Consider the following 26,702-nt stretch of genomic DNA (forward strand, 5'->3'; position numbering starts at 1 on the left):
GAGAAGTGGTCTTTTCCCTTTTTCTCTCATGTGCATTTTTCATTTATGTGTTGCAGAGAAGTAACATCTTGCTCACTAAACATCAGCACCGTCAGTGTTGGCTGTTGACATTGCAGCCCGACATCGTTTGACAGGAGCGCTGAAGACACTCGTTCACTTCTGTTGAGGCACTGTCTCACAGATAGCTGACTGCTTCATGAGAATAGAAATGAGTGATGGAGATAGAGTGAAGCTGGCTACTGTTTTTAGCAGCTCTTAACATTTTCTTTTATCTGTTTTGGGAGTTTATTGTTTCAATTAAAGTAATGCTTTCTTGGCAGTGTTGCAGTATTGGTGGTTTTCTGTCATTTTTTGGTAGCTCTTATCACACTGATGTGTGTGTAATTGTTAGTTTTTCAGATAAGTTTGGTTTTAATTAGTTATTTGATGCTATGAAAAGGGGGTGTGAAGTCATGATTGGCAGCTGTGTGTGCCAATCGGTGTGCTCAGGATCAATGGCTCTGCTTACAGTTGATTGGACAGGTGTATGGGCGGAAACTTGATAATGCGGAAATTGCTTCTTTTCTTTTTCTTTTTTTGTAGTCTTTATTGTACCTGGTTCAATTAATGCTATCATCTTCAGAAAGATTTTTAAAAAAAATGTTTTACAAATAACAGAACAAAAAAATCAAAACAGCTACAAAACAATACCAAACAAACAGAGAAGCAAACAGTTAAACAAACAAAAACTGTATACACCGTGAAGATCACCACTGTGCAGATTCTGACGTCACCAAGGTCAGATAGCAGCAGCCTAAACAAAAAAAATGGCATCATTTTCTACAGTGGGAGTAAGAAGAGAGTGGTTATCCATCTTTTTTACAGTTCATAGTGTACACCTGTGTGTTAACCTCTGCAAGTTGAAAATTTTCATATTTTTATCTGGCATTTTACAGACTAGTCAAAAAATAATTTGACACGTTAATCAATAATAAAAATCAGCATTTCTCTAAAGTATAATGAACATCTTACAATATTTACAGAGCGTACCTCTGGATGAGTTTTCTCTTATCAAAGACACTTATATTAAGGAGTTTAAATTTTAAAAATAGAATCAACTTAAAGAGAAATAAAAGAAGGAGTTGATCAGCAGTTGAGGACATTCACAGCAATCATTATCTCTGTGCGTCAACTCTCAGATAAAGACTGAAGTGATGAGGTAGTGGACATTGCATCAAAACAGAGACATAGAGAGGTTGTAGAGGCTTAGATCAAACAAAATGTAAATTGTAAAATACAGACGGACTTGTGGATACGAATAGAGAAAAGAGGTCCTGCTACACATGGTTTTTTTTCCTATTCTCTGAAGGGGCTTCCTATGAAGATGTAGCATTACAAATACTCTGGGGCTTTCCTGTTTGTGTGTTACTAGTAAATGCTGCCATGCAATGAATCATATTGTGACACATATATGATATCTCTACCCAACTGAATCAGCATCAGGTTGCAATGCAGATGCTTGTCTCATTGCTTAAAAGTTCCTGTACTAATGCAAAGCATGAAAGAATATTTATTGAAAGCACATTTTATTGTATGGTGGTGTGAATTACAGCATCTCTATGGGCCATTTACTTTTCTGCTTAAAATCAGACCATGCTTCATCGCTTGATGCCATATTAATACCACAAACTGATGCCGACACATTGTAGATATCCAGGCTGTCTGTAAGAGAATTCCCCGTCAAACAGGAGCGTGTTTCATATTGAAACTTGGATGTGAGAGCGCAGAGACCCAGACAGTCTGCAACTGGTTTGGCCTTCCCTTCCCAGTCCCAGGGTGTGGTGCGCTGTAGTCAAGATAAGTGTTATGCAACAATACCTCACTGAACATGAACTCAGGCTTCAGTTTTACACAGGAAGCCCAAGTCTGAGTCAGGCACTAAAATCCCTGCCAACTGGGCTTCAGCGGCTCACAAACATGCTGCACAACAAACTGCTTCCCGCCTAAATGTTTGTGTGAATGAACGCCTTCATTTTGGCACATAAGCAAAGAGGTGGGATGCCAATTGACTCAAGTACATTATTCAAGAAATATCTTACTTTTTACTCTACTACATTTATCTGACAGTTTCATTAACTTATTAACTTTTTGGCTTATGGAGCTTTAAGGTCCAGACACACCAAACTGACATAAAAGAAATAGTGGCGATGAAGGAGGACTGTTGCGTTTCTCGGACCTAAATTTGCACCTGAACACATCACAAAGACAACAGCCAACTAATACACACATTCTACGTGAGAGAGAACAACTCACTATAACAGCAAACGGCAGTAGTCTGTATATTCATCATTTAAAAAGAGAAACTGTAAAGCCTTCTACCTGCCTACTCGATTAATCATCATGCAACCTCACAGATTCATCTTGTGACATTTAGAGGGGGCCTGATCCCCAGGTTGGAAACAGGGTTCCTGCAAATACCTAAAAAGTCTTAAATGAAATTGAACCATAAAAATCTAAAAATAAGGCCTTAGCATTTTTAAGACTTTTAAAAGATTGGTTTAAGTAATTTTAATACAAATAAATTGGAAGGACTTTTTGAGTCCTTTTTTTCTGATGCTGCATTGTAAAATCTTAACTTTTTAACAAAAAAACCCCCAAAAACAGAATTCCTCTCGCATTAATGTCATGTCATGTCCAAAAAGTCATGCTTCATGTTAATAAATATTAAATTTCTGTCGTAAAATTATCCCTAATCCTAAATAACTGAAGTCAGTTCACGTTTTTGTTTTGTTTGTTTTTTGTTATGGTTATTGTAATACTAATCTCAGATTTCATGCTGGGTAGCATTTTAAAAAGTTTTAAAAAGTCTTAACCATTTACTTGTGAAAAGTAAATGTAAGGTAAGACCAAACTTGTCTAAAATAAAGTGATATTTAAAAGGTCTTAGATTTTTACTTGCTTATGTTGCCTGTAGACACCCTAGGGAACCGCTGGAGTAAACACCTGTTTATAAATTAGATAAATTATCAACAACAACTAAATACTACTTAAGCATCAGAATTAGCAATCAAGCAATGCCGCATCAGTCACAAAGGATATTTTTCTGTTTTACTTGATACTTTAAGTACATTTTGCTAATAACACTTATGCCCTTTTGCATCAGTGGGATTTAAATGCAAGACTTTTACGCAAGTACAGGATGAGAATATTTCCTCCAGCAGTGTTTAAATATGTTAAGTAAATGGCAATTATCCCCCGCCGCACTCTTTGCACAGCCTACAGACAATACAGCATGTGGACGATTTAATGTAAACATGGGGAGACAAAACTGACAGCTATCTTATCTTGATGATGCCATTTTCTTCAGCAATGTTGGGAAGTGGGAAGGAAAATTTTACTGAGGTAAAAGAAATAAACTCTGGTCAAACCAGTGACCAAGCGTTTGCTTCCATCGCAGCAGTCTCTCTCTCCAGACTGAGCGAGCACATGTGGTTCCCAGTGGGGTTAACCATTCTGGACCACAGCATGTGGGACTGATCTGGCAGCACCTTTGATTCGCCATCATAGTCGCAGGCCTGGGACACTGACGCATATCCCACAGCTCTGAGTGTCACTGCGGTCACATTAGGTTGAGCTGTGGCTCAAGAGACTTCAGGGGGAATCAGAGGGAAAGTCTGTTGGGTCGTCAGAAAGTAGCAGGAATGCTCAGAAAAAAAGTGCCATCAATCACCACCATGCTGCAATATAGTGGCTGTTGGGTCAAACCAGTCAATCCTCTGGCTTCTTTTTCCACAGCGCTTTAATAGAGATTGACGATATTTACATTTTTGACTTTTTCCAATGACCAATGATTTATTTTTCTAAGCTGATAGAGACAGATACTTAAAGGAGACCTGCTTTACTAATTTTCAGGTTTATTCTTGTATTTTGAGTTGCTACCAGAACATGATAAAGCAACATTATGTAGAAATTTGTTTCTGTGCGCTTTGGCGCCTACCGAAGGTCTCTGAGTGCAACACCACTGTAGTAAACACATGCATTTGTCATAAAGTTGCTTTAATATGCTTTAATGTTCAAAAAGCACTTCATTTTTCTCATGCTGTCTGTGCTGGAACACCTGTATTCACCCTCTGTCTGAGATGCTCCATTTTGGGACCTGTCTCTTTAAGCCCCCCTCCCAAAAAGCACAGTTTGCTCAGACTGGTCCCCGTTTCCGAGTATTCAAATTTCAGCGCTTCTGCACTATCATTGCAGCCAGGGAATGACTGCAATGGAGTATAGTGGCGCTTTGACTGTGGAAATTCTTTAGGTAAAGCTTCTATGTCCAAATTTTCTCAACCAGAAATGTTCCAACTGCAATATGATCAGAAATCTGGGAGAAATAAACAACATCGGCAGCCAAGATTGCATGTTGTCTTCATGTTAGCATGTAGCTACATGTAGCTATGTAGGATACGTGATGAAAACACTTTCAGTAGTGTGCCTGCAGCAGATGACCATGTAAAGAAATCCATCACAGGCTGAAGTTAGCTTGTTGGGAAAGTAGAACAAAATGTTGGAAATGAAGTGTTTTATAATAATAATAATAATAATAATAATAAGGAAAGAACACCACAGGTCCTCTTTAATGTCTCCAGTTACCACTGGTGGTGTTTCCCTGGACTGATGCTTAGAGCAGATGCTGACACTGCTTTAGTAGCTTTACCAATTTATTTGAATTTAACACTGTTTTAAATTAACTCAATATTTTGGATAAATTGTTTCAGTGATTAAACACTTTCAAACATCTTTGCTCTGCTCAAGAAGAAGTCGACCCTTGAAGGCTTTCCTGTCATGTGCACAGCCTTCCGTTGGTGTCTCATGATATAATGTATTACATTGTCAAATCTCTTCCTTTAAGGGATTAATTTAATAAGTCATCATCACTTAATTTAATGGGATATGTGTGGCGACAGTAAAAGCTCCATCTTGTTCACTAAAATAATCACTCAAGCACCACATGTGTATTTATCTACAACTGAAAATAGTCCTCAATGCCTGTCTGAATAATGTTTGATTAAAAGCTCCAATGCTCAACTTTTTTAGGAAACCATTTGGCCTTTTTTAAATTAACGCATTTATTTATGACCTGTTTTTAGATTTATGTCTTTACTCTAAACAAATGATTTAAGAGGTGACAGCCATATACGTATGGGAGAAGTTGGAAAGTGTTGTGTGTTGATTTTGGGCGTTTACAATAACAAAAATATTGACTACGGTCAGCCTTTAAGCAACTATTGGCCTAATACTGAATAGCTGACAGATACATTGTGCTCCTTTCTCTTATGGTGTCAGTAAAAACAAACATTTGCTGATACTTTCATTTCACATTCTTGGACTTTTAAAATGTCTGAAGTCCAACAGAACAAATGTTAGGGGTTGAGTTAAGGGTCGGAAACAGTGGTTGTTCTGGAGAGTCACTGTTTGCTCTTTCTTGGCCGAAAAGCTTCGCAAACTCCATTTTTGTCACATTTACCAACATAATTTTATCAGCCATTATATAGCCAGTGTCTTTAATTGCTTTGTTTTTGCCCTATGGAAATAGAACATTTGACTATTTTTGTTCATGTGCACACATATGATAGCAAAAAAAAATCATTCAACACAAAACCTGTATTCATAAATTGATACAGCCTCCTTGTTTTTTCATTTTTTGTAGTGTCACTAATCACAGTGCCTTCTTTGTATTTCAAATAGGACAACGTCGTAAGGGTTTTTTGCAGCACTCCTATTTTACTCCTCTCTGTGTGTCTTTCTGTCCCCTGCAGCTCCTTCCACCCCCCCTTAACTTTGTCTGATTTATTAAGCCATATTCTGCCGATGTGCGTCAGAGCTGGCCAGGAGTCTCGTGAGGCGTTCCGCTTCTGAAGATCTGTGTCTCGTGTCTGGACAGTGTCAGACCACAGCGTCCTCCACGCCCCCACCCTCCAAAAAATTCACCCCCACCTCTGTTTGCCTTATTTGCCTGCAACCGCATGCCTGCTTGCCCCACACACACCCACACACTGAGCAGATGATTCGTCGAAACTACAGATCAAATTATTTGTTTTTCGGGGAATAGATCAAAGGTCGTGCTCGGACTGTTTACCAGTCAGGAGCACTATGACTCTAAAATTTAATTGAAATGAAGAGCTGTTCCTCGACACTTTATCATCATACAGTTACCTGCGGCTTAAGTGGATGCTTCTAACTGCTGCATCTGGTTTTATTTTGTTACTGGCACAACAGTCAGGTCTGCGCCACCCTCCACGAACAACTCTGTTGTCCACAAGTCTGTAGCTTTTAAAACACTGATATCATACAGGATTATAGACAAACCACTTAGTCATGTTTTCATGCCTCGTGTGTATATGTTGATGGCAGAACACCTGCCTCCCAGCTGCATGTCCTCCTGTGAATCATACTTGAGGGAAGTCTACACAAATGCTGCTGATAACCAAACATGCCGTGAGAAAGTGAAATAAAAAAATAACGTTCAGGGCTGTATGGGTACAACGGTCTGCTTTCTACTATCGTCTGACAACAGATTCGATTGTGTGTGCCATACCATAAAATGTAAATTTAACAGTGCCATGGGATTTGTTTATCTTATTATTATTACGTTGAGTTTGTGCCAGCGTGGAGTTCAAAGTCTCATGACACGATGATGTCTCATGGGCTGAATTTAGACGGCTACAAGTCTTTGTTTTTGACGCATACTCCATTTGTTTGAGTGACCTGAACATGATGGTTTCCTAGTGCATCATGATGGCCTCTCAGACGCCAGCGGGTGTATTAAAAACAACTTTCCCTCAACGATGGTCTGGCAAATGGCTTTTTTCCCTGACAACAAAGACAGTAAACAGCAGCACTTAGCGAGCTCTCAAGAACCTAATTGCCTATTAAGCACAATCGAGTCCTCCTTTATCCTGCTGCCTCTGTTGGGGGCTCCTATCCCTGGAGACACAGCTTTATAGTAAACATAAGCAAGCTAGTGCGGCTATCTGACAGCTTTAGCTGGAACATAGGTTCTGTTGCTGCCGCTCTCACCCCACATTAAAGAGAGAGGGATGACCCCCGGCTGTTTCTAGTCTCTGCATTTGTTTGGGTGACTGTCGGGAACACTGTGGGCCTTTGACAGAGTGTCATATGATGATATTTCCATCCTTTGCTCTGTTATGATTCTGTCCTCCATGTGTTTCTAGCATCATTTTCTGCAGCATCTCCCAGCTTTTCTCTCTAGTTTTACACTTTGCTTGGTCATAAATATTGCTATGTAGTGCGTCAGCTAAAAGACGTTTTGCTTCTGTGCTCTTCAGGCTTGACAGATGAGAAAGTGAAGGCCTACCTCTCGCTGCACCCGCAGATGCTGGACGACTTTGTGTTGGAGAGTGTGAGCGCAGAGACGTTGGACAGATGGCTGAAGAGGAAGACCAGCAGCAGGCCTGCAGGTATACCCACTCCCTCCGCCCACGCACACATACACACACAGGGACAAACATGGAAACACACACACACATACTGCAGTCCTCTGGCTCACTGTGACATAATGATCGGATCAGCAGATTCCAGGATATTGAGTTGTAATTTCTGTGATACTTTGCTTTGGTTTAATGTTTGTACTTTTTAGCTCACATAAGCCCATATGAGTTCCCGACTAGTCAACCACGAAATACAGGCTGCAGCCACGTCAGTCGTTTGCTTTTATTGAAAACTTTTTCTCTTTAAGACCGAGGAGTGTGCCTCTGCGGGTTGTATTTATTATCCCGGCCATTTGCAGTACAAATCACTCATCTTCAAATGTGTCTCCTTTAATCGTCAGAGTGTGTGTGATAGACAGAAGAGAGCGAGAGGGAACGGGCCTGTCGGGTGTTTACGGGTCATTAGATGTGTTTGAGCGGGCCGAGTTGAGTCTGTGCCGTGCGCTCCACACACAGCGGACTGTTTCTCAGACCAACCGCATCCATCAAGGGCCCACAGGGCTGGCACTCTGCCCAGTCGAGCTGCTGACGTCAGAGGCGACCTCCAGAGACATGCAGCCGGCTGAAGGGGGCCCAGGGGAGGGGTAGGGATGGTGGATAGTGGTGATGGTGGTGGGGGGGTTGCGCTGGCTCAGGGTGTGGGTGTGTTGAAGTGAAGGGGTAAACCGGTGGAGGATGGATTTGTCACAGTTTAGAGCTGCTTTCTACATGAAGTCTACAGACAATAGAGTTCATTGCTGCAATGCAGAGATGTTGAATTCTCAAGTCTGAGCCTGCATTTGAAACTGTTTCCTGTATACAGTATATATAGTGTGTATCCAACGAAGAACACAGATTCACATCGCAGAACGGAAATGCTAAATACTTTTGATTTGTGTTTGTGTTTTCTTGAGTTTTTAGGTATCATGTGACTCATAGTCTCACAGGGTATAAGCCTGTCGTTGGTCGCCCATTTTTAAAATCCCCATAGCTACGTGAAACTAGTCTCTCATAGCCTGATCTATCTCCACACAAGGCTTGGGCAGTATCTCTTTTTTCATATCTTTATACCTTCCTGGAATTTCACTGGGGTATTGGTATACGGTATATGATGGTATGGACATAATGGACATTATTTTGCAAGTCTATCACCGCTATATCCTGGGCTTAGCACCACGCAAGCAACTCTAATTGGTTTGAAGAAATACAAATATCCCACAGTATTTTTTTCTCCCCTGAGTGCAGAACTATGATGGCTTCAGCTAGAGCTTTGAGGTAGGTCTGGCAATGCAAGACTGTGTAATTTATGACTAAATGACCTTAGTGCAAAGGTCAAGTTTTTTCAGCTCTTCATTGGTATCTCAAGTTTACTAAAGAGTCAACACTTTAAAAAACCATACATACCATTGTTTACTACAAATTAAATATACATGCTTTCCATGACAGCTTGGTATTTTTTCATGTTTTAGCATTTCCCCTACAGTAGGGAAATCAACTTGCAGCGACTTGGAGCTTGTTCGGTTTGGATCGACACACAAGAATTTATTGATTTGAAAAGCCTGCACTGCATTACCACACAGCCGCAACATTTTTTTGTAAAAAAAACCCAACAAAACCTACCTAAAAACAAACACATACATGACATTCAATATGATGCATTATATGTTTTAAGGATCAAATTACAAAGTTGTTTTTAGTGTTTTCCGGAAATACATGATAACCGCTGACTGCCTGGAAGGTTGACAAAAAACAAAAACTGTCTTGAGAGCAATGAAATGCTTTGGAAAGTGGTCAACAGTAATGCACACGATATTATTGATTCTCTAATAGGTGTAAAGCACTTGGTAAAGTGGCTACACATGCCAGTTTGTTGGATGAGGACACAGTAGCTTTAGTTATAACAGTATTTCTCAATGCAACAGAAGAGAAATACCAGGGGCTTACTGCAGCTTTTGCCATGTTGAAATGAACAGTTGTATCATAGTATATTTCCTTGTAAATGTTTTAAAAAAGTAACTGCATACCTCTAGTTCCTATTAAGCACTATTACTGTCTGATTAATGTAGGTCTTATGTAATATATTGTGCTGCTACTAGCATCTGGATTTTTACTCTCAAAAAATCCCTGTCAGTGAATGGCTGATGGAGCCCATATTAATGGGCATGTAAAGCAACTTGAAATATGTTACATTAGATTTGCAAGCTTTTTTTTGTTAAAATTACTTGTTTTCATTGTCAACTGCAAGTGAGTGGACAGACTGAGAGAGAGAGAGAAAGAGAGAGAAAGACCACCAGTTTGCTCCTGTTTCTTAGACTAAATTGTTATATTCATTTTTACTTTCTCTCTATCGTCTAAATTAGCTATTAACTTTTGGCAACTTTTATTCATGAATTAATGTTGTGATCCACATTGTTAAGAATGCTAAAGCAAATGCTGTTTTGGTAAAAACAGCTTTTTACACTCTGCTGGTTATGATGAAGGGTATACAGCCATAAGCAGGTTTAGCGTCAGTTTGTTTCAAGTGATTTTATGCATATTACTACCAGGTCTGCTGCCTGAAATCAGAGATTCAAATCATCAGTTAGTGGCCCTTAGTCAACTGAGATTGCTTCAAGTTGAGTAATTGTGTTTTTTTCTGTGCAGTGTGGTTATGGGGAAGTTTCAGTCCCCAGATTTTGCTGCGAGGTGAGTGCTCTTGACTTTTAGGCCACTCTTTGCAGCTTCAGAAATGGTGCAGCTGCAGGCAGGGAGACAAAGATTGCACCATAATGTGAAGAAGTGGTGAATTTACAGCTCAGAAAGTTAATACAATACAGTCTCTGGCTTTTGTTTGATATCTAGTGTTGGCAAAAAATGTTGTTATGCATTTGCGATCCATCGTTAGTGCCAACAGCTTGTTTACTGCATTACATGAATGCCACTATCACACTAAACGTCCTGCAGAGCCATTTCAGGGTATGAAACTTTGTATGAAAAACAAAACAAATCGTCTAATATTCATTTTAACAGTTATATCCGATCAACTGGCATAATCCTGAATTGGGTACAGCCCTTATTACTCTATGTGAGAAAATAATTTTGTGGCTCCAAATGAAGATGATCAGTTGCCTCAAATAATGTCTGTTGAGTTGGTCTGAAGATTACAAATTTGAAAAAATCCTGGGGTATGAAGTTGGAAAGAAGTGAGCTTATCAGACGTCTGTAGCCCACTCGTCTTCTCTGCTTGAAGCCACATTAGCTGCTACTAGCTACTGGTCAGAAGTTGAGTTGCATTGATCTTATTTTCCGATAAATTGTGTTAACTGGGAGTCTGACAATTGTTAAAGGAGTGCCACACTTGTTAGAGTACTCCTTTAAAGATACCCCGTGGAGTTTTCTTCTAAAAAGACAATGTTATGTATTTTCTTTTATAAGTAGTTTCTCGTCAAAACTCAGTGCCTCTATCCTTAAGGTCTATCAAACGTATTGGACGCATTTCCTTTATAAATGCCATGTTGACTTGGTGTTGAGTGTTAGATTATATATGTATTGAAAATAAAGTGACCCACAGTATTTTTTTTTACCTTGCAGTTGTGACCATTATGGGAAATATCTAAATGACTTTGTCTTGACAAGCCCAGACTTACACTGTGGTTAGACGACTAAATAAGATGTGGGTATTGAGCAATATTCAGTCAGTTGCTCCATGTAGTTTGAGCTGTACGAGATGCGACCACACTTGTGAAACCAAGTGAAAGTATCAGTGATCAGCTCGTCAGCTCGCTCATTATGTCACGTCTCTCTGGGTTGATCTTTACATCACATCAGATATATCACTCTACAAGTCCACTTCCTCACTTAGATCACTGTTAGATCACTGTTACTCTTAAGACTGAAATGACAAGCACTGTCTAATTTCTGGTTCATCACACAGCCCCAAATGTTCTCTGTCTTCAGATAATGGCTGAAATCTGACTTGAAGAATTTTTTTTTTTTGATACGTCTCCGCTTGTTTTAAAGAAGCTAGACTTTGCCTGTCTATGGGACGCTAATGAAAGTAGCTCATTGACTCTAAAGATGCATTTTTGGGTCCATTTTTGCTGCGGCACTTTTTAGAAATCAGATAGATCTTACCCTTGTTATGAGTGCAGCAGCAGTGGCAGCAGGACCTGTCATCATGTGATCGTCACTGAGACAACCAGTGCTTCCTGGAAGCAGTCCCTGCAGCCTGTCCCGTTCTCACTTATCATGTGATGGGCTACATTGGATTACAAAAATCCGTTTGTCTGTGCGCTCACACGCAAGTGTGTGAGTGTGTTTGTGCAAAGGTTTTGTATAGTTCCATAAAAAGCCTTAATATTTATTAGACACTTATTATTACACTGAATCTACTGTGTGGCAATATTAGTGCCTTGTCATAATAACTGTGTTACAGTTTTCTTGTTTTTTTTCTTATTGTTTATTACTTGCCTGATAAAGTTGTATTTATGTATCAAGATAAAGAATCCATGGCAGATGTATGTGTGTAACAGAGTGTGTCAGAGCCTCGCGCTTATAGCAGCCTTTTTCTGAACACACTGAGCAGAACAGGATTTCCCAGAATTCCCACTTGATTTCATTTGACCATCGCACCTCTCTTGACCAACATCCCACTGGCAATGTTTACTTCACACCACATACTGTCATGGGGTAATTAATAAATCCCAAACCCTCTGCTGCTCCCATCCAAAGGCCCCTCGTTACTCATGTATGCCTTCTGCAATGCACACAAACACACACATACACACAGGCTTTTCAGCTCTGAAATACTGGCTCATACAAAGTTTTGAGTAAAGGCTGGAGAGGATCTACAGTGGGTCGAAATCTGTAATTGTTGCTGTCATTTTTAGCACAATGCTAAGTTTGATGTATAGTTTTTGCAGGGTTTTTTTAAATCATTTTCTCATCAGACATTTCTGAAATGTGTTAATATATATATATATATGTTCTATATATTTTTTTTTGGGGGGTAAATAATTCAGCAAATAAAATGTCAGAAAATTGGGAAAACCAACCCAACTCCTTAAGATATTTAATTGATTTCCTTTTTTAATTATTTAAAATGGAGAAAAGAAGCCCACACTCACATTTGTTCAGACCTCCTAGCGGCCATGACAAGTTTGTTTTTTTTTTTTGGTTTTTTTTGCATTCCCTTGCAACACATTTTACATTACCTCACAATATGTTTTGTGTTCTCTTGATTCTCGCAATATATTTGCATTATCTAACAATGCATTTGTTTTTGCATTCTTTCTTAGCCATATGTCTACTTCTGCTCCGCTGCTGTCATGTCAAAACCCCAGTATGAATCAGCTCATGGACTTTTACTTTAAACTAGGCATAAGGTAGTCCTGTTCAAAAGGGGTTGTTATGTAATTAATGAACATTGGATTCTTAGATCCCAGTGGTTAATATCAAAGCTCATTCATTGACATTGCATATTAGTGGCCTTCTGTAGGTTCCTACTAGATGACTCACTCAAGTGCACAAGTTTTTAAGGGGCAAAATCACAAAACTAACGTATAGAGTGACAACACAAATTTTGTGCTATGATTGAAGCAAAAAGGAGTTGGACTCCTCCTGTTACCTACAACATGTATAGACCCAGAGTATAACATTAGATTTTATAAATGTAATGGAAAGTTCTCTTTTAACCGCTGATGTGTTCACCTTATCCACTGAAGCAAAACTATTACAAGGGAGTAATAGTATTGTGAGGTAACACAAATCTGTATCTTGAGAGAAGACAATATTTATTGCGAGGGAATGCAGAAAAAAAAGTTATCTTGCCATGACCCTTTGTGGGACTCCATATCAGGATGCCTAAAAAAATATCTTTCTCAGAGTTGTTGATAATTGTCCTTAAATTTACAACAACTCATTTTTTTCAAAAATAGGAAGTCTCAATGAGATCTCGGTTCAAAGAGAAAGCTGCATACATATAAACAAAGAGTAAAAAAGCAAGTGGAGGGCTAGTGTGTAGGTAAACAGGGAGGATGGCATAGAAGAAGAAGACTGCTGCACGTCTGCCATGGAGGAGGTTGATGCAGGACGACTACTAGGTCGACACGTGTTGACCGCTGACTCACTGCCAGCTGACCGTGCTGTGGGAAGCTGTGTATATGTGGCGGCAGATCAATAAAGCGCCGTCAAGCATCGTGCACATTAGACCCAGCTGACTGAGGGATTTTTTCCCGGTGAAAGGCCTCAGCCTGTGGCTGCTGATATGTTCTGGGTGCTTCTCCAAATCATTTCTCACCGTGTCTCACCAAACAGTTGACCAGAGACCTTTGTGCTCATGTGAACTGCAGGCTTTGTGTGTCTGTGTGTTTGAACTTGAATAAAGATACAGAATAAAGTCAGGCACCTCTCTTCTGTGACTGCGGTTTACAGAGCTTAACAGAGAGACTGTTTCATAAGGCTGCATCATTATGGCAGAAATGAAAAGATAAATCATTTTTATCATTTGTATTTCATTATTTATTTTTTGTACTTTGGTGCCTCAAAAATATTAATTTTTTTCCTCACTTTTTTCTGTGCAGTATTTTTTAAATCAATTTTTGAAATCACTTCTATATATTTTTATATATTTTATCAATTATTTGTTTAAGTAGAAGTGGCAGCAGATCTTGATTTCTTTCTTACTACACACCGCTGCAGTGTAGCAGTTAATACTCTCAGGAAACAGTGTAATAAATGCATAAATTAACTGTGAGCAGCATTCAGCCACAGCATCATCTTTTCTTTTAATGAAATGAGGGCTCATGTTCCTGGGTCCGCAACCGTTAAGAAGTCCTCAGAGTTACTGCAGGGGGGCTGCCAAATTTTTGTTTAGTAATTCAAGTTTTATTTTTTATTTTTCAAAATTTAAATATGTTTGAAATTACACATAATTTCAGACATATTGACATGAATCTAACATATAAGTGAAGATTTTAAAAAAACTTACAGTACACATCACTAATAAACTAAGTGTTATCCATAAAAATTTGTGCAATAATGTGAGTTATTGAACACTAAATCACTGTGCAGCACTTATCCATAACGACGAGGTGAATTGTACACTAAGATTTGCGTACTGTTACATATTAGCCAATTGGCTGTATAGGTGTACTGACATTCCTGTGAGCAACAATGGATCATTTTGTAACTTTTTGAGCAAGAGACTCTGATATACAGTGCAGAGGGTTAGGTTAATGCACTCAACCGTGCTACAAGTGCAGCTGATTTTACAGCTAGAGGCAAGCACAAACAAGGGAGGATCCAAAAATATACATAGAATTGTCTCAAGTGTAACTCTGTCTTATACAATATATGTAATAGTGGCTCCCTGTGCCTTTTCTCTTTCAGCGAAGGGGTTGTTGGCCTGAGACACATTGAAGACACCTGCCTAAATTGAATTTTAATGTATGCTAGTCCTACCGTATGTGCTTTGTTGACATTTAGAATTTTTGCTTTGATTTACCACACAATTTGCAGTGTGTCAAACTGCAAGCTGATCAAGCACTTTGCTATGAGCTGACAGAGTATGAATTTGTTCAAAAAGTTTTCATCAACATCCTTTTGACATTTTAAATCTGCGCTTTTTGTCCTGCATTGTCCTGGACATATAAACTGTGTCTGCTTGACTTCTTGTTGCAGAGTCTGATGAATATCTGATGATTTATTGTTTGCAGCTTCACAAGCGACTAAGCAGTGCTGCTTTTCTTCTTTTTTTTTCCTTCTGGTCTGCTGCACAAATGTCTAACACTGACGCTGAAGTTTTGATTATACACTGTGAAATCAATATGTGCAAACTATGTCAGAGCAATAAATGTACCACAACAGGACTTTCTGTTAAACGAGAAATATAAAAACAACATGCAAACCCTTTAAGTATGCATCATGTTATGTTTATGATTTAATACAATAACCATGCATCCCCTGTCATGCTGTTAACACAAAATATAAATGTTGTTTTTCTTAACATTTAATGAAGGATCGAAGGCCATAAACAGAATTGGGATGGGATGTGTTGATCTTATGAATAAATTCTTCAAAGAAGCCTTACCTACTTAGTACTGGTTTACAAGGCAGAATAGCAGAACTGATACATGTCAGCTGGTCATCCCAGTGCCTCAGGAAAAGTTTGAATGGAGTGATGACGTTACTAGAAGATGTCTGTTCAGCCTCGGCTGCTTTCAGGAGTTGCTAGACAGTTGTGTTTAGTGTCACTGCTTAGCGAGCTAGTAGTATATTTTCTAAGAACACGTCGGCCCTCACCTCCTGTGTTTACTAAAAGCAACAACACGTCCCTGAAAATATGGGCTGGCATTGAAAGAGGCTTCTGGTCTCTGTCCCTGTCCTGAACACTGACCACATTGTATGGTGATAAAACACACAGACATATACACCCATCTGTACATATACCTTCCATCTAGACCCCAGGGGAAGCTGTATCATTAGGGTAAAGCCCCAGACACACACCTGATGAAACAAAGATGTTATTGTTGCAAAAGTGGAAAGGCAAATTGTTAGTTTTATATAATTTTTGGAGTTTTTTATGTTTAACTTGCTAGCCATCCAAAATGGTACAGTACACACACTTTTTCACACACTTTTCTTCAGAAGGAAGAGTATAGCCAAACACACAGTGAATTATATTAAAGATATTTTCTGGTTTCTAGGAAAATTGTGCAGGCTCTGCGCCATTATTTGAAAGAAATTGCTGGAATGTGTTCAGCGCATAAGATTTAAAAGGGCACTAGCGTTGTATCTCTGTGGTCCGCGGGCATTGAGAGATTCTGCATTTCACCTCACAAGGTTCATATAGCCTACAAGTGCAGACGCATGCTGTTACTTTTTGGCTTCTTAGACATTTTCAGTGTGTGGACACAGCACTCACTTCTCACCCTGTGGTTCCACTGGGACTGCTACACATGAGATGCCGCAGAGGTGGTTTGCCAGACTGTAATTGGACCTGCAACAGCCCAAACAGAGGCTGGTGAATCGTTCCTCCAGGAGAGACACTGTAGTGGGGGGAACCCCATGCCCAGACAGAGGGAATACCTCGGGGAATGGTATGACTCTTATCTCGGACTGAGTAATATGATTACAATATTAATAATAATATTAGTCCAATATATGATTTCTATATGATATAAAACAATGACACTAATGTTCATTGCAATGCATTTCTATTTTTATGTGTAAAACTGACTGATTCTGCAGCATTTTTGTCTTTTTTTTATAACAAGACAACATCATATCATCAGCATACTATTTGCTGGTAGGATATGATGAATCAGTGTTGCTGCAACACCTTACAGTAATTTTAAGTGGCAGTGATGTGTTAGTAAGGACCGATACTCACATTATTTAGCCTACATAAAAATGCAAACAATGAACAAATCCACCCTCTGACCTTGCTGTATAGTATACTAAAGAGGTAGCTCCTCTGCACTCCAACAAGAATGGCAACTGTGTTTTTAAAGTTAATTCATTGTGGGTGACTCTATACTATAGTAACAGCTAGGGTACATTACATTGTTCTAGGCATGAGTGGTATCACGTTATAACGCTATACCAGGTAATATAGAAATCCTGAAAGTGAGATTTAAAATACCATCAACATTACGTACCCTCATCTTTCTATTAACATCATACTGGAGAGACTGTATTGGGGATCTTTTGCATGCAGAGCGCATCATGTGCCCTGGTGGTTATGCCTGGGCTACACTGCATCCATGACTGTTGTGTGTTCTCATTGGTAGCGTTTGGTGTTGTGGCACTGCTGCAGAGCTGCGTACTGTATTTCCAAAATTTAAAGCACATACTTCACTCATTTATGAAGCATTGCAAGCGACTGCATTGTCAACAACACCGTCCTGCAAAAGTTTCAAAGTAAAATGCCTTGTGTCAACAGCGGAAGAGATTCTGTCTACAAAAATGCTGTCAGAGGGCTTTTATTTTGAGACAGAAACAGGAAAGGTTGAGTAAAACAACTACATTTGTATTTCCTTATGTTTGTGACAGATATACATTAGAACTGTAGTAAAAGGAGGTATGAAGTCAATATAATTATCAAAAGACCATTTTCAATGTCTATTTTTGCTGACAACCAAAAAAAGGTTCCACGACACAGAAGTCTTAGTTTTTGGAAAAGAGAGAAACATGAATTCAGAGGGTGTATGGCTCTCCTTCCCTGTTTAATAAGGAAAATGGGTGTAAGAATATTACTTTTTGAGAGTGGATTCTGTGTTGAGTACACTGATACCATCATATACCTTGGTGAAATATCAGGCACGTATGAAAAAAATAGATACTGCCCAAACCTACATTTGTATTCAAAACTCATACATCGAAGATAAGCAAATAAAATTGACATGTAATTTAAGTGAATGAAATGCAGCAACTTTAATTTGACTGTTATTCATATCCACTATACATGGTGTCTCCTTTTACATTCAGCTCATGTATTGAATCAAGGGCATGATTAGGTTCATTTATGTCATTTTTTAGTAACTTTTTCCAATAATCAACAATGACTGTATCCTTGTCTTTAAATGGGTGTGTTAAGCTGCTCTCCAATAGTTTATATAAAATGTTGGGCTACTCTCTAACAGGTGATATTGTATTTGTAAAAGTTTGTTCTTTGCGGGGCTTCATGTCCGAGTATTTCTGGCCTCAAAAAGTCATTAAAAAAGGAGAGTCTGTCTGTGTTTCTCCTTTCTTTAAAGGAGTTTGAAGTCTTTTTCATGCGCAGCTCTCTGTCCTCTGATTGACGTCACGCCCGGCCAGGGGTTCACTCTAAAATAGCTCTCATGGCTAAGTTAGGAAACTTATAGCATAGTGGAGGAATGTTTAAAACAACAAACAATGAAGTGCCTGTAATTTCTGTCTTCACATATTCAAAGGGGTTTGTTTCAAAGGAAGACCAGCTCGAGTCAGCACTTCAGTCGACTTTTCTAAAAATTTGCCCAGCTTTCTGCATGGTCTGATCACATGAAACGTTACCAAAGAGATCTGAGCAGCTACTGTTCTCCTGTGCTGTTGAAGAACTGCTTGTAGCTGTTTGAATGGCTTTATCTTCATCCCAAGTAGCACTCCCAGACCCACTCCCAGACTATAAGTCCAGAAACTGTTGGTATTGGCTAAAGTTTCGTTATTATCGCATACTTCAGCATCTGCGTCCAAAGACAATAGTCATATGTCTACTGTCTCTCCAACAGCCTGAAATCACACCAGGAATTTGCACTGGAGGCCACAAAATTTTACATCTGTCAAGTTAGATTAATACCTCTCTTAATTCTGTTTTAAAAGCAACATAATTTAAGCAAATGTCTCCCTGCATCAAAGGTAGATGAAATATTCATCCATAATTTATACATAATATATAATAATGCTTTATATACTGCATAGTTTTTTTGCATTTGCTCATTTACCATTCACCTGACTACTGTCGGAAGGACATATTGTTTGGCTTGCTTGCCGCTTGTGGTGTTGTGCGTTTATAATCCGATAATGTTCTCAAGAGTATCCACACAGATTTCTGTGTTGCTTCTCAGGTTTCTAATGCAGACAATGCTGATTTGACTTGTACGCCCTTTTTCAGTAATCACTTCCTCTACATTTGCATCATTACATAGACTTGGCATCTGCCATTTAACCCTTTTAATAAAGTATTTTGCTCAGTGGCACACAGAGGAGTTTTACAAATGTAACACCTCCACGGATTAAAAATTGGCAACAGAGTCATATTTAACCTTATTTGCAGTTCGAGGTGTCCTGTCAACAGTTTTACAGACATCTGTTTCACAGTTGTGGTTTATGGGGAAAATGCTTTTTGGGCTACAATGTATTTTTTCACTGCAGTACCACAACTGGCCACTGGGAAAAACTGAAAGCAAAGCTGAGTGGCTTTCCCGGGGACTGTCAGTTATGCTAACATTAGGTAGCATTAGCTAGAGAGCTAACATTAATTAATGGTCATAACAGACTAAGAAAGCTAGAGGTAAAAGTCGCAAAATTTTAAATTGTAGGGGGAATAATTTTTTTATTTTATCCCACCTGTTAAAAAAATCATCTCTGGCCTTAAAATAGGCTTCAATCCAGTTTTGTTTCAAGTTTTATTTTGACGTGATTTCTCTCTCTTTACAGATGACACATCAACTAAAGAAGTCAGCAGGGTAGGTGTCTGGTTAATTTTACGTGTACTTATTTATGTGACATAAATTATACGTACATATATTATACATTTGGAAAAAATTCAACCGCAATGTCTCTTTACGGAAGTCATGACCCGGTTACTCAAGATAATCGACAGACACTGTTGTGAGAAGTTTCATGTGAGAGTAGCGCGGTGGCTCTGTGGTTAGTACTGTTGCCTCACAGCAAAAAGGTCCTGCGTCCAAGTCCCAGCCGTCCCACGTCCTTAATATGTGGAGTTAGCATGTTCTCCCTGTGTCTACCCACCCATCATCTTGCAGAGGGATGCGTGTATCTACTAATGGATGAGAGCCTTGTGCTTGTGATTGCACGAGATGTAAAAATTAATGGCGTCTTCGTCTGCTGAGCTGTAATTTTAGCTAGCTCAGTGGTGCCAGGTGAGCTAGAAGTAGATGCACACTTTCTTCTTCCTTTTTCGGCTGTTGGGTAGAAAGAAAACAGTTCCTACATAAAACTAATCTCAACAATGTCTGCCGATTATCATACATAAATAGCACTACAGGTAAGAGGGAAAAATTGTAGTTTTTATCTTGGGGTGAACTGTCTCTTTAATTAAGATGGATATTAACTATGCAACTGTTTCATGTGTCCTTGTGCTTATTTTCAGTGTCATTGTGACTTTGTCTCATAAAAAGCATGAAATAGTTTACAAATTCATACCTGTGCATTCTTTGGAAAGATGCAGCACATTAGTGATGATTGTGATATTAACAGTGGAGTTCACTCTGCTCTGTTAGCATACAGGTCACATCAGATTATTAACAAGTACAATAAAAACATGAATGGTTCAACACATTGTTCACTGATCATGCGTGAGACAGTTGGCAGGAGGTTATGGGAAAGAGTAGATCCTCTGCGGTCACAAATGCAAATGTTCACACCTTTGTCATCCTAACACCATCGTGCCCTGCAGAGGCTGGATGTCAGCACCCACACCAGGGCCCGAAGCTGCGTAAAAGGGACTTCACACACATAGAAAAAAAAAACGAGGGCCACTCGACCCCTCGGTGCGTCATCCATACGTCTGTGCAAACAGGATGTGGGAGGATAGAAGGCTTCCCGCGGGAGAGGCTTTCTAGTGCGCCACTCTCCCTGCCGTCCTGTCCTCACTCTCTCTGCAGGCGCAGAAATAGACGGCTCTCTGGCCCCGTACAAGGCAGGAGGTCTGCCTCTTACATAACCACACTTTTAAGCTGAGGCTGAGCAGCAGAGCTTGCCAGGGCTCTAATCAGAGCTGTGGGGCTCCGGTGGCCTCCTCTCGGGACTGCAGGGGGATCCCTGGGCTAGAATGCAGCAGTGAAGGGGAGTGTAAGGGTGGGGTGGAGGGTAATGTTGTGATGAATGGCTCTGTCTTTGTGAATGGCAGGCAGATAATTCTTTTTCATTCAAAAAAAGAAAAAAAAACTCCTGTCCAAGTTAGCAGTTAGCTGCTGCAGTAACATTACACTGCAGGCTGTTGTCACGTTTTTCTGTGTCATAGCCCTTGCTGAATTTTGAAATTCAATCTCAGTATTTATGTGGAAGCTGTGGAGTTGCAATTTCTGTGTCTTGTGTCCAGCAGTACCAGGACACAAATATGCAGGGTGTGGTGTACGAACTCAACAGCTACATGGAGCAGCGCCTGGACACTGGAGGAGACAACAAACTCCTGCTCTATGAGTTGTGCAACATCATCAAAACAGGTAAAAGTAGACAGGATCCAGACCAGCCTCGGAGCGTCAGGTCACACTGGTGCCATCAAATGTCTCACTAAGACTGGGAGCGAATACTATGAATACTGTCAGCAGAAATACTGTTCTTAAGAAGAGAGGCAGAATTTTCTGGTGCATAGACCAAGAAGAGTGTTTTGTCAAAATAAAGTGACAATCAAAGAAAATAATAAATACAGAAAATATGAAGTATTCTTTTAGGAATATGCTGCCTGTAAATAGAGCTCTCGAGCTTGGGAAGTCATGTACATGTTATGTTTAGCGTTCAAGTGGTTAAGTCATGAGAACACTGCTGCAAGGCAACGGAAACATGGATGCTACTGTTGGCACCTAGAACCGGCCCCCAGGATTGCGCCGTGCTCTGGGGGCCAACTTTCTGTCGGGGCCGTACGGTGTTATTACACTGTCACGTGATTCCCTGCCGCCCAGAAAGACTTTTTTTCTGTAGAGTGGATACTTTTTTTGGAGCGTCACAACCCCCGTGACACATCTGTAGCGGAGCACAAAACAGGAAGTCAGAAGTTTGTCACTTGGCTGCACTCGGTTGGGCTCGTCTGCAGAAAGTCTCTAGTGTGCCTGCTTTATGGGCCACACAGTGCAGAAGTAGTGCTGATCATCCCTAAATTATCCAGGTTAAGTTTATACACGGCAATTGACCATTTTGGCCTAATGCACTACTGAGCCACTCATAGGAATGAACGAGGCCCTGCGTTCAATACTGTAACCAGTTTTCTCAATACGTCCATGATCAAGACGCCACTGAGGCTAAGAGTTTAGTTGAGCTAGCAAGCGGGCCATGTAATGAAGGGAATGCCAGGGCATAATGACAAAGGAAAAGATGAGGCAGTTAGGAATATTAACATTTCCCTCAGACAGATAATTATTAAGAGTAACTGTATATGACTAAAATAACAATATATTAACTTACCATCCATGGGAAAATGAACTTCCATAGTCTATACCATTTCTCAAAAACATCAGGGAACACATCACGACTCGTGAACCTGGAGCTCTAAGAAAATTTCCACTTACAAGGTTATGATTATCACAAGAGGGGGCGTTCATATGGACTGCTCTCATGATCATGGTAAACACGACACTATTTTAAGGCATCAACAATCCCAGGTCTTTTCCTTGTTTAGCTTGGCAAAAGAAAATCAAATTAGTGATTAAAGGGTCAAAACAACTGGAAAATTCAATCATATGATCAAACTATCTGTATAATTTTCTACAAATAAATGCATTCTTTATAAATAATCAGATCAGGTGATTGTTGATATGATTCCATTTTCTGGCATTTCAGTTCAAATTTCAGAGTCTCCAGGACTTTATTGTTCTAACTTTTATAAAGTCTGATATATTGCAATTTTGTATTTTGTCAAAGAATCAAACCAAAGTAACATCTCACCCAAGCTGCACTTCTCATTAACATCTTGATCATCTGTGTATCCACTGATGCTCCACCAGCCTCCCTCTTGTCACATTGTATGATAACATGACCCATATCTTAGTCTGAAATGGGACTGGAGAGGAGGACTGGGAACGAGATGAACTGGATGGCAGTAGGAGCCCTCGGTCAGAGCGCCCTTGTCGTTATGTGGGACATTGTTAATAGATTGTTATTAGATTGTAACTGGACTGTTATCTTATTACACTTTTCCTTGCAGGTATGCCTGCCATTTATTGTTCGACACATCTGTATGAGAGAATGTAAGATGCACTGACAGCTAATGTCAGGCGTTTCTCGACTGTTGAGTTGTATTTAAAGCACTACACACGTGTGACCTGTATGTCTCTTATTTCTGCAGCAACAAAAGCTGATGGATTTGCACTTTACTTCTTGGGAGATTGCAACAATGTAAGTGCAGGGGACATTGACTGGATACTTCTTATATACGAATGCAGTCATGTGCATGTATTTGACGTTTCTGTTCCCCCTCTCTGTTCTTGTTCATGCTTCTCAATAGAGTTTATGTTTGTTCACTCCAACGGGGGCCAAGGATGGTCCTCCAAGCCTCATCCCCTCCGGCCCCATCGCATTTGGGACAACCATTGCCGCTCATGTTGCCAAGACCCACAAAACACTGCTAGTAGAGGACATCATGGGGGTGAGGCTGTTTTCTCACAACCAGTGCGGATTAAATCATTATAGAAGCATTTCACTGCGTAGTTGTGATGTTTGATTACAGATCTCTTTATGCCCACATGATGCACTTATCTTCTTCGTCATCCAAATCAGTTAGCATACAAGCTACACTGGTGATACTCAGGTGATACTGACCTTCACCGATCTGTGTGTTGCAGGACGAGCGCTTCCCCGACGGCACAGGGCAGGACTCAGGGATCCATGTTCACTCTGTCCTGTGCCTCCCCATCGTCACTGCCATCGGGGACCTCATTGCCATCCTGGAGCTGCATCGGCAGTGGGGCAAGGAGCCCTTCAACCTCAGCCACCAGGAGGTCAGTCTGACCCAGACAAAACACACCAAGAGTGGGAGGCTGGAGCAAGGCTCACAGAACTACAGTTAGCCTGGTATTCACCTTAATCTGGAACTGTTTGAGGTCTCTAATAGATTTGTGGGGTTCAGTTGATTGTGGAAATACTGAAAAATGCTTCATTTTTGTCTCCAAGCATGTTTTACTAGTTGTTAATGAAACCAATTCAGTAGAAGGGCAATGAGCAAGAAAATCAATAATTATTCTGTGTAGATCTTTACAACAGTTCACTGAAACAATAAAGCAGGCACGCATGATCCAAATCTTCTGCAATAACTGTCATTATCACCATGCAAGTTATTAGTTCAAAGGTTGTTGTTGTTTCCAGTTGCAACAGGCATTTTGAAATGGTAATGCTCAGATAATAGAAAGGGTTGAGAATGGCGGCCAGTGGCAGGTTTACAGCCACAGTCTGTATTTGCTGAATCAGACTAGTTCTGCACTTATTCCCCGAGAGGAATATGTGGCTCCTTAGAGCTGTCTTTTGTAAATGTTCCACTGTGTTCACCAGTAAGTTCCTAACTGTTCTGTATTTGGTGATGGGCAGGTAGTGTACAGTGTGTTTGTTAAAGCTTTTTTACTGAAAACAGCTGCTGGAAAAGTGGTTGACAGTTGCAGGCCATAAAACTAAAACTATGAATTAAAAGATGTTAAAACTCTCTGCAGAGCTGAGGGAAACTGCAAAGTAACCTGATCATTATCTGTGGGTTTGTCAATTAAAAGCAGCAGCCTTCCAATCACACATAGTCATTTGACTTTTTGTCCTATAAAAGATATCTTTCAGTTTTAATTTTAATGGACAATGCTGAAGATATAGAAGCAGCAGTGTTGCCAGTGTATATCTTTGTCCCTAGGGTGTCTCTGAATCTGTGGACTAACTGGTTTTTCAATGATTATCAGACTACATGATGTGCAGAAGAGATAATTGCGTTGAAATATTCAAAAGAGGAAATGTGATAAGAACTTGAAAATGTGTGGTTACTATGTTAATTGTAATTTTTTTTCTGCAGTTCTTTGGAGCTAATGTACACTTTCTTTTCCAGGTTGCAACAGCTAATCTAGCGTGGGCTTCAGTTGCCATTCATCAAGTACAGGTGAGCAAACTGTACTGTAACACTAAAGACTTCTGGGAGCAAGGTGAAACCTAGCTGCCCTACTTATTATGATCTTTGATGACTTTGTTTGTTCTGGTTCTGCGCCGGTGTTTTTAATGGGGAAATCCACTGTGTACAGGAACTGGGTTGTCACTGGGCCCAGTCCAATCAACTAAGCCATAGATTCAACAAACAGCTCCCCGAGGACGTCATTACGGCCCAGTGCTGTTTTTATACGAACAGATAGCGTAACACCTCAGAGAAGCAGGGTCCCACTGCAGCACTGGCCACAGTGGACCTCTGAGCCTCAGTGAGCGGTGCAGCACTGCAGCACACTGCGCTCCCGGGTTAGCTGCTCGCTGCAAAAACACTCTGTTGTTACTGCAGCTCAGGAAGGTGGCCCACAGCCAAGTTGTGTTTGTTGACAGTACACGCAGGATGCTGTATGTGTTCTGTCAGAAATGTGTGATACGTCTGGGTGCCAGGTCATGACCTATTTTTCTTTGTTTGTAGGTGTGCAGAGGCCTCGCCAAACAGACTGAGCTCAATGACTTCCTACTAGATGTGTCAAAGTAAGAGCTGCTGCTACATTACACTAATTAAATGTCAAAAAAGTTTATTTACATCATGTTCTCATTTTAGTCTCAGATTATTAAAAAAAATATACGGGCTCTTTAGTGTCTTTTCTCATGTCAGGCCGAATAAAACTTTTTGCTCAGACAATACATAGAAATAACTATGTTTTAGGCAACTTTAGTTTCCATGTCTTGAATGTGAACGTCATCAGAGCTTCCCATTTGTCAACATCTCAATGTGCCATTTCTTCTTTTCGCACAGAACATACTTTGATAACATTGTGGCAATAGATTCTCTACTTGAACATATTATGGTGAGTTTGATTTCTGCAAGTATGTGTTCATTCACATTGTCTTCAAGGCTACACATCCTGGGAGTGTGTGTTAGTGTATGTGTGTTAAACAGAGTAGTAATGCTGCTTTGATACAGATACACACATCCTGATATCTGAGAGCTGCTGCTAATATTTCCTTGCAATGTAGGCATTATTAATAGATATGACAATAATGGTAATACTTCTTGTCATAATAATAATAGGTTATAATTAACATTAAAGATGCATAGACATAATAAATCTATGTTTAGACCTTAATTAGGCAAGTTTTTCAACTTGTAATATTTTAAAACAAAATGTAATCTGAATGTAAAACATGAATTTTCTATGTTTCTACTAAAAACCATCTCTCTGTTTGTCTGTATTTTCTTGTGACTGTGGTGTCATCCCAGGTCATTCAAGTCATCTGGTTTAAACACTGAAATGAATTGGAATGACCTGTGAAGTTAGACTGTGTGTTTTTTTGTTTTTTTTTTTAATTTTCTACATTTGACTGTTCCATCAAAAAAATAAAAAATGTAGTGATGTCTTTTATTTAATTTAGTTGGAGATGCTAGATGTCATTTTTCATGTTTTTTCAGACACTTGGTGTTGCTAATAAGATTCTGTCCCTGGTGTTGTTTTGCAGATATATGCAAAAAACCTAGTGAATGCGGACAGGTGCGCACTCTTCCAGGTAGATCACAACAACAAAGAACTCTACTCTGATCTGTTCGATATCGGGGAAGAGAAAGAAGGCAAACCTGTCTTTAGGAAAACCAAAGAAATTAGGTGTGTAAGTTTTATCCTTTCATCTGTGTCAAACAGCATA

The 26,702-nt window shown here is 39.8% G+C and overlaps 1 protein-coding gene across 8 annotated transcripts in view; it reads left to right on the top strand.

Moving 5' to 3' along the window:
• Nucleotides 1–26,702, top strand: part of pde10a (phosphodiesterase 10A) — a 71,615-nt gene that overhangs the window by 31,810 nt on the left and 13,103 nt on the right. For 4 of the 8 annotated variants that reach the window (XR_006106580.2, XM_042502375.2, XM_088086737.1 and 1 more), the window contains 10 exons: nucleotides 7,317–7,448; nucleotides 19,614–19,642; nucleotides 21,241–21,364; nucleotides 23,200–23,249; nucleotides 23,359–23,499; nucleotides 23,696–23,851; nucleotides 24,931–24,981; nucleotides 25,495–25,553; nucleotides 25,819–25,870; nucleotides 26,520–26,662. Coding sequence is in view for 7 of the 8 variants with exons in the window: in XM_042502375.2 (XP_042358309.2) it covers nucleotides 7,317–7,448; nucleotides 19,614–19,642; nucleotides 21,241–21,364; nucleotides 23,200–23,249; nucleotides 23,359–23,499; nucleotides 23,696–23,851; nucleotides 24,931–24,981; nucleotides 25,495–25,553; nucleotides 25,819–25,870; nucleotides 26,520–26,662 (937 nt within the window). In the remaining variant the exon portion in view is untranslated. The remainder of the gene's footprint in view (nucleotides 1–7,316; nucleotides 7,449–19,613; nucleotides 19,643–21,240; nucleotides 21,365–23,199; nucleotides 23,250–23,358; nucleotides 23,500–23,695; nucleotides 23,852–24,930; nucleotides 24,982–25,494; nucleotides 25,554–25,818; nucleotides 25,871–26,519; nucleotides 26,663–26,702) is intronic. The other 4 variants (XM_088086738.1, XM_088086739.1, XM_042502376.2 and 1 more) reach the window with 1 other exon arrangement.

The sequence above is a fragment of the Plectropomus leopardus genome, chromosome 13, assembly GCF_026936395.1.
Source record: "Plectropomus leopardus strain MGB_pleo_1.0 chromosome 13, ASM2693639v1, whole genome shotgun sequence".
In the NCBI taxonomy this organism is placed as follows: Eukaryota; Metazoa; Chordata; class Actinopteri; order Perciformes; family Serranidae; genus Plectropomus; species Plectropomus leopardus.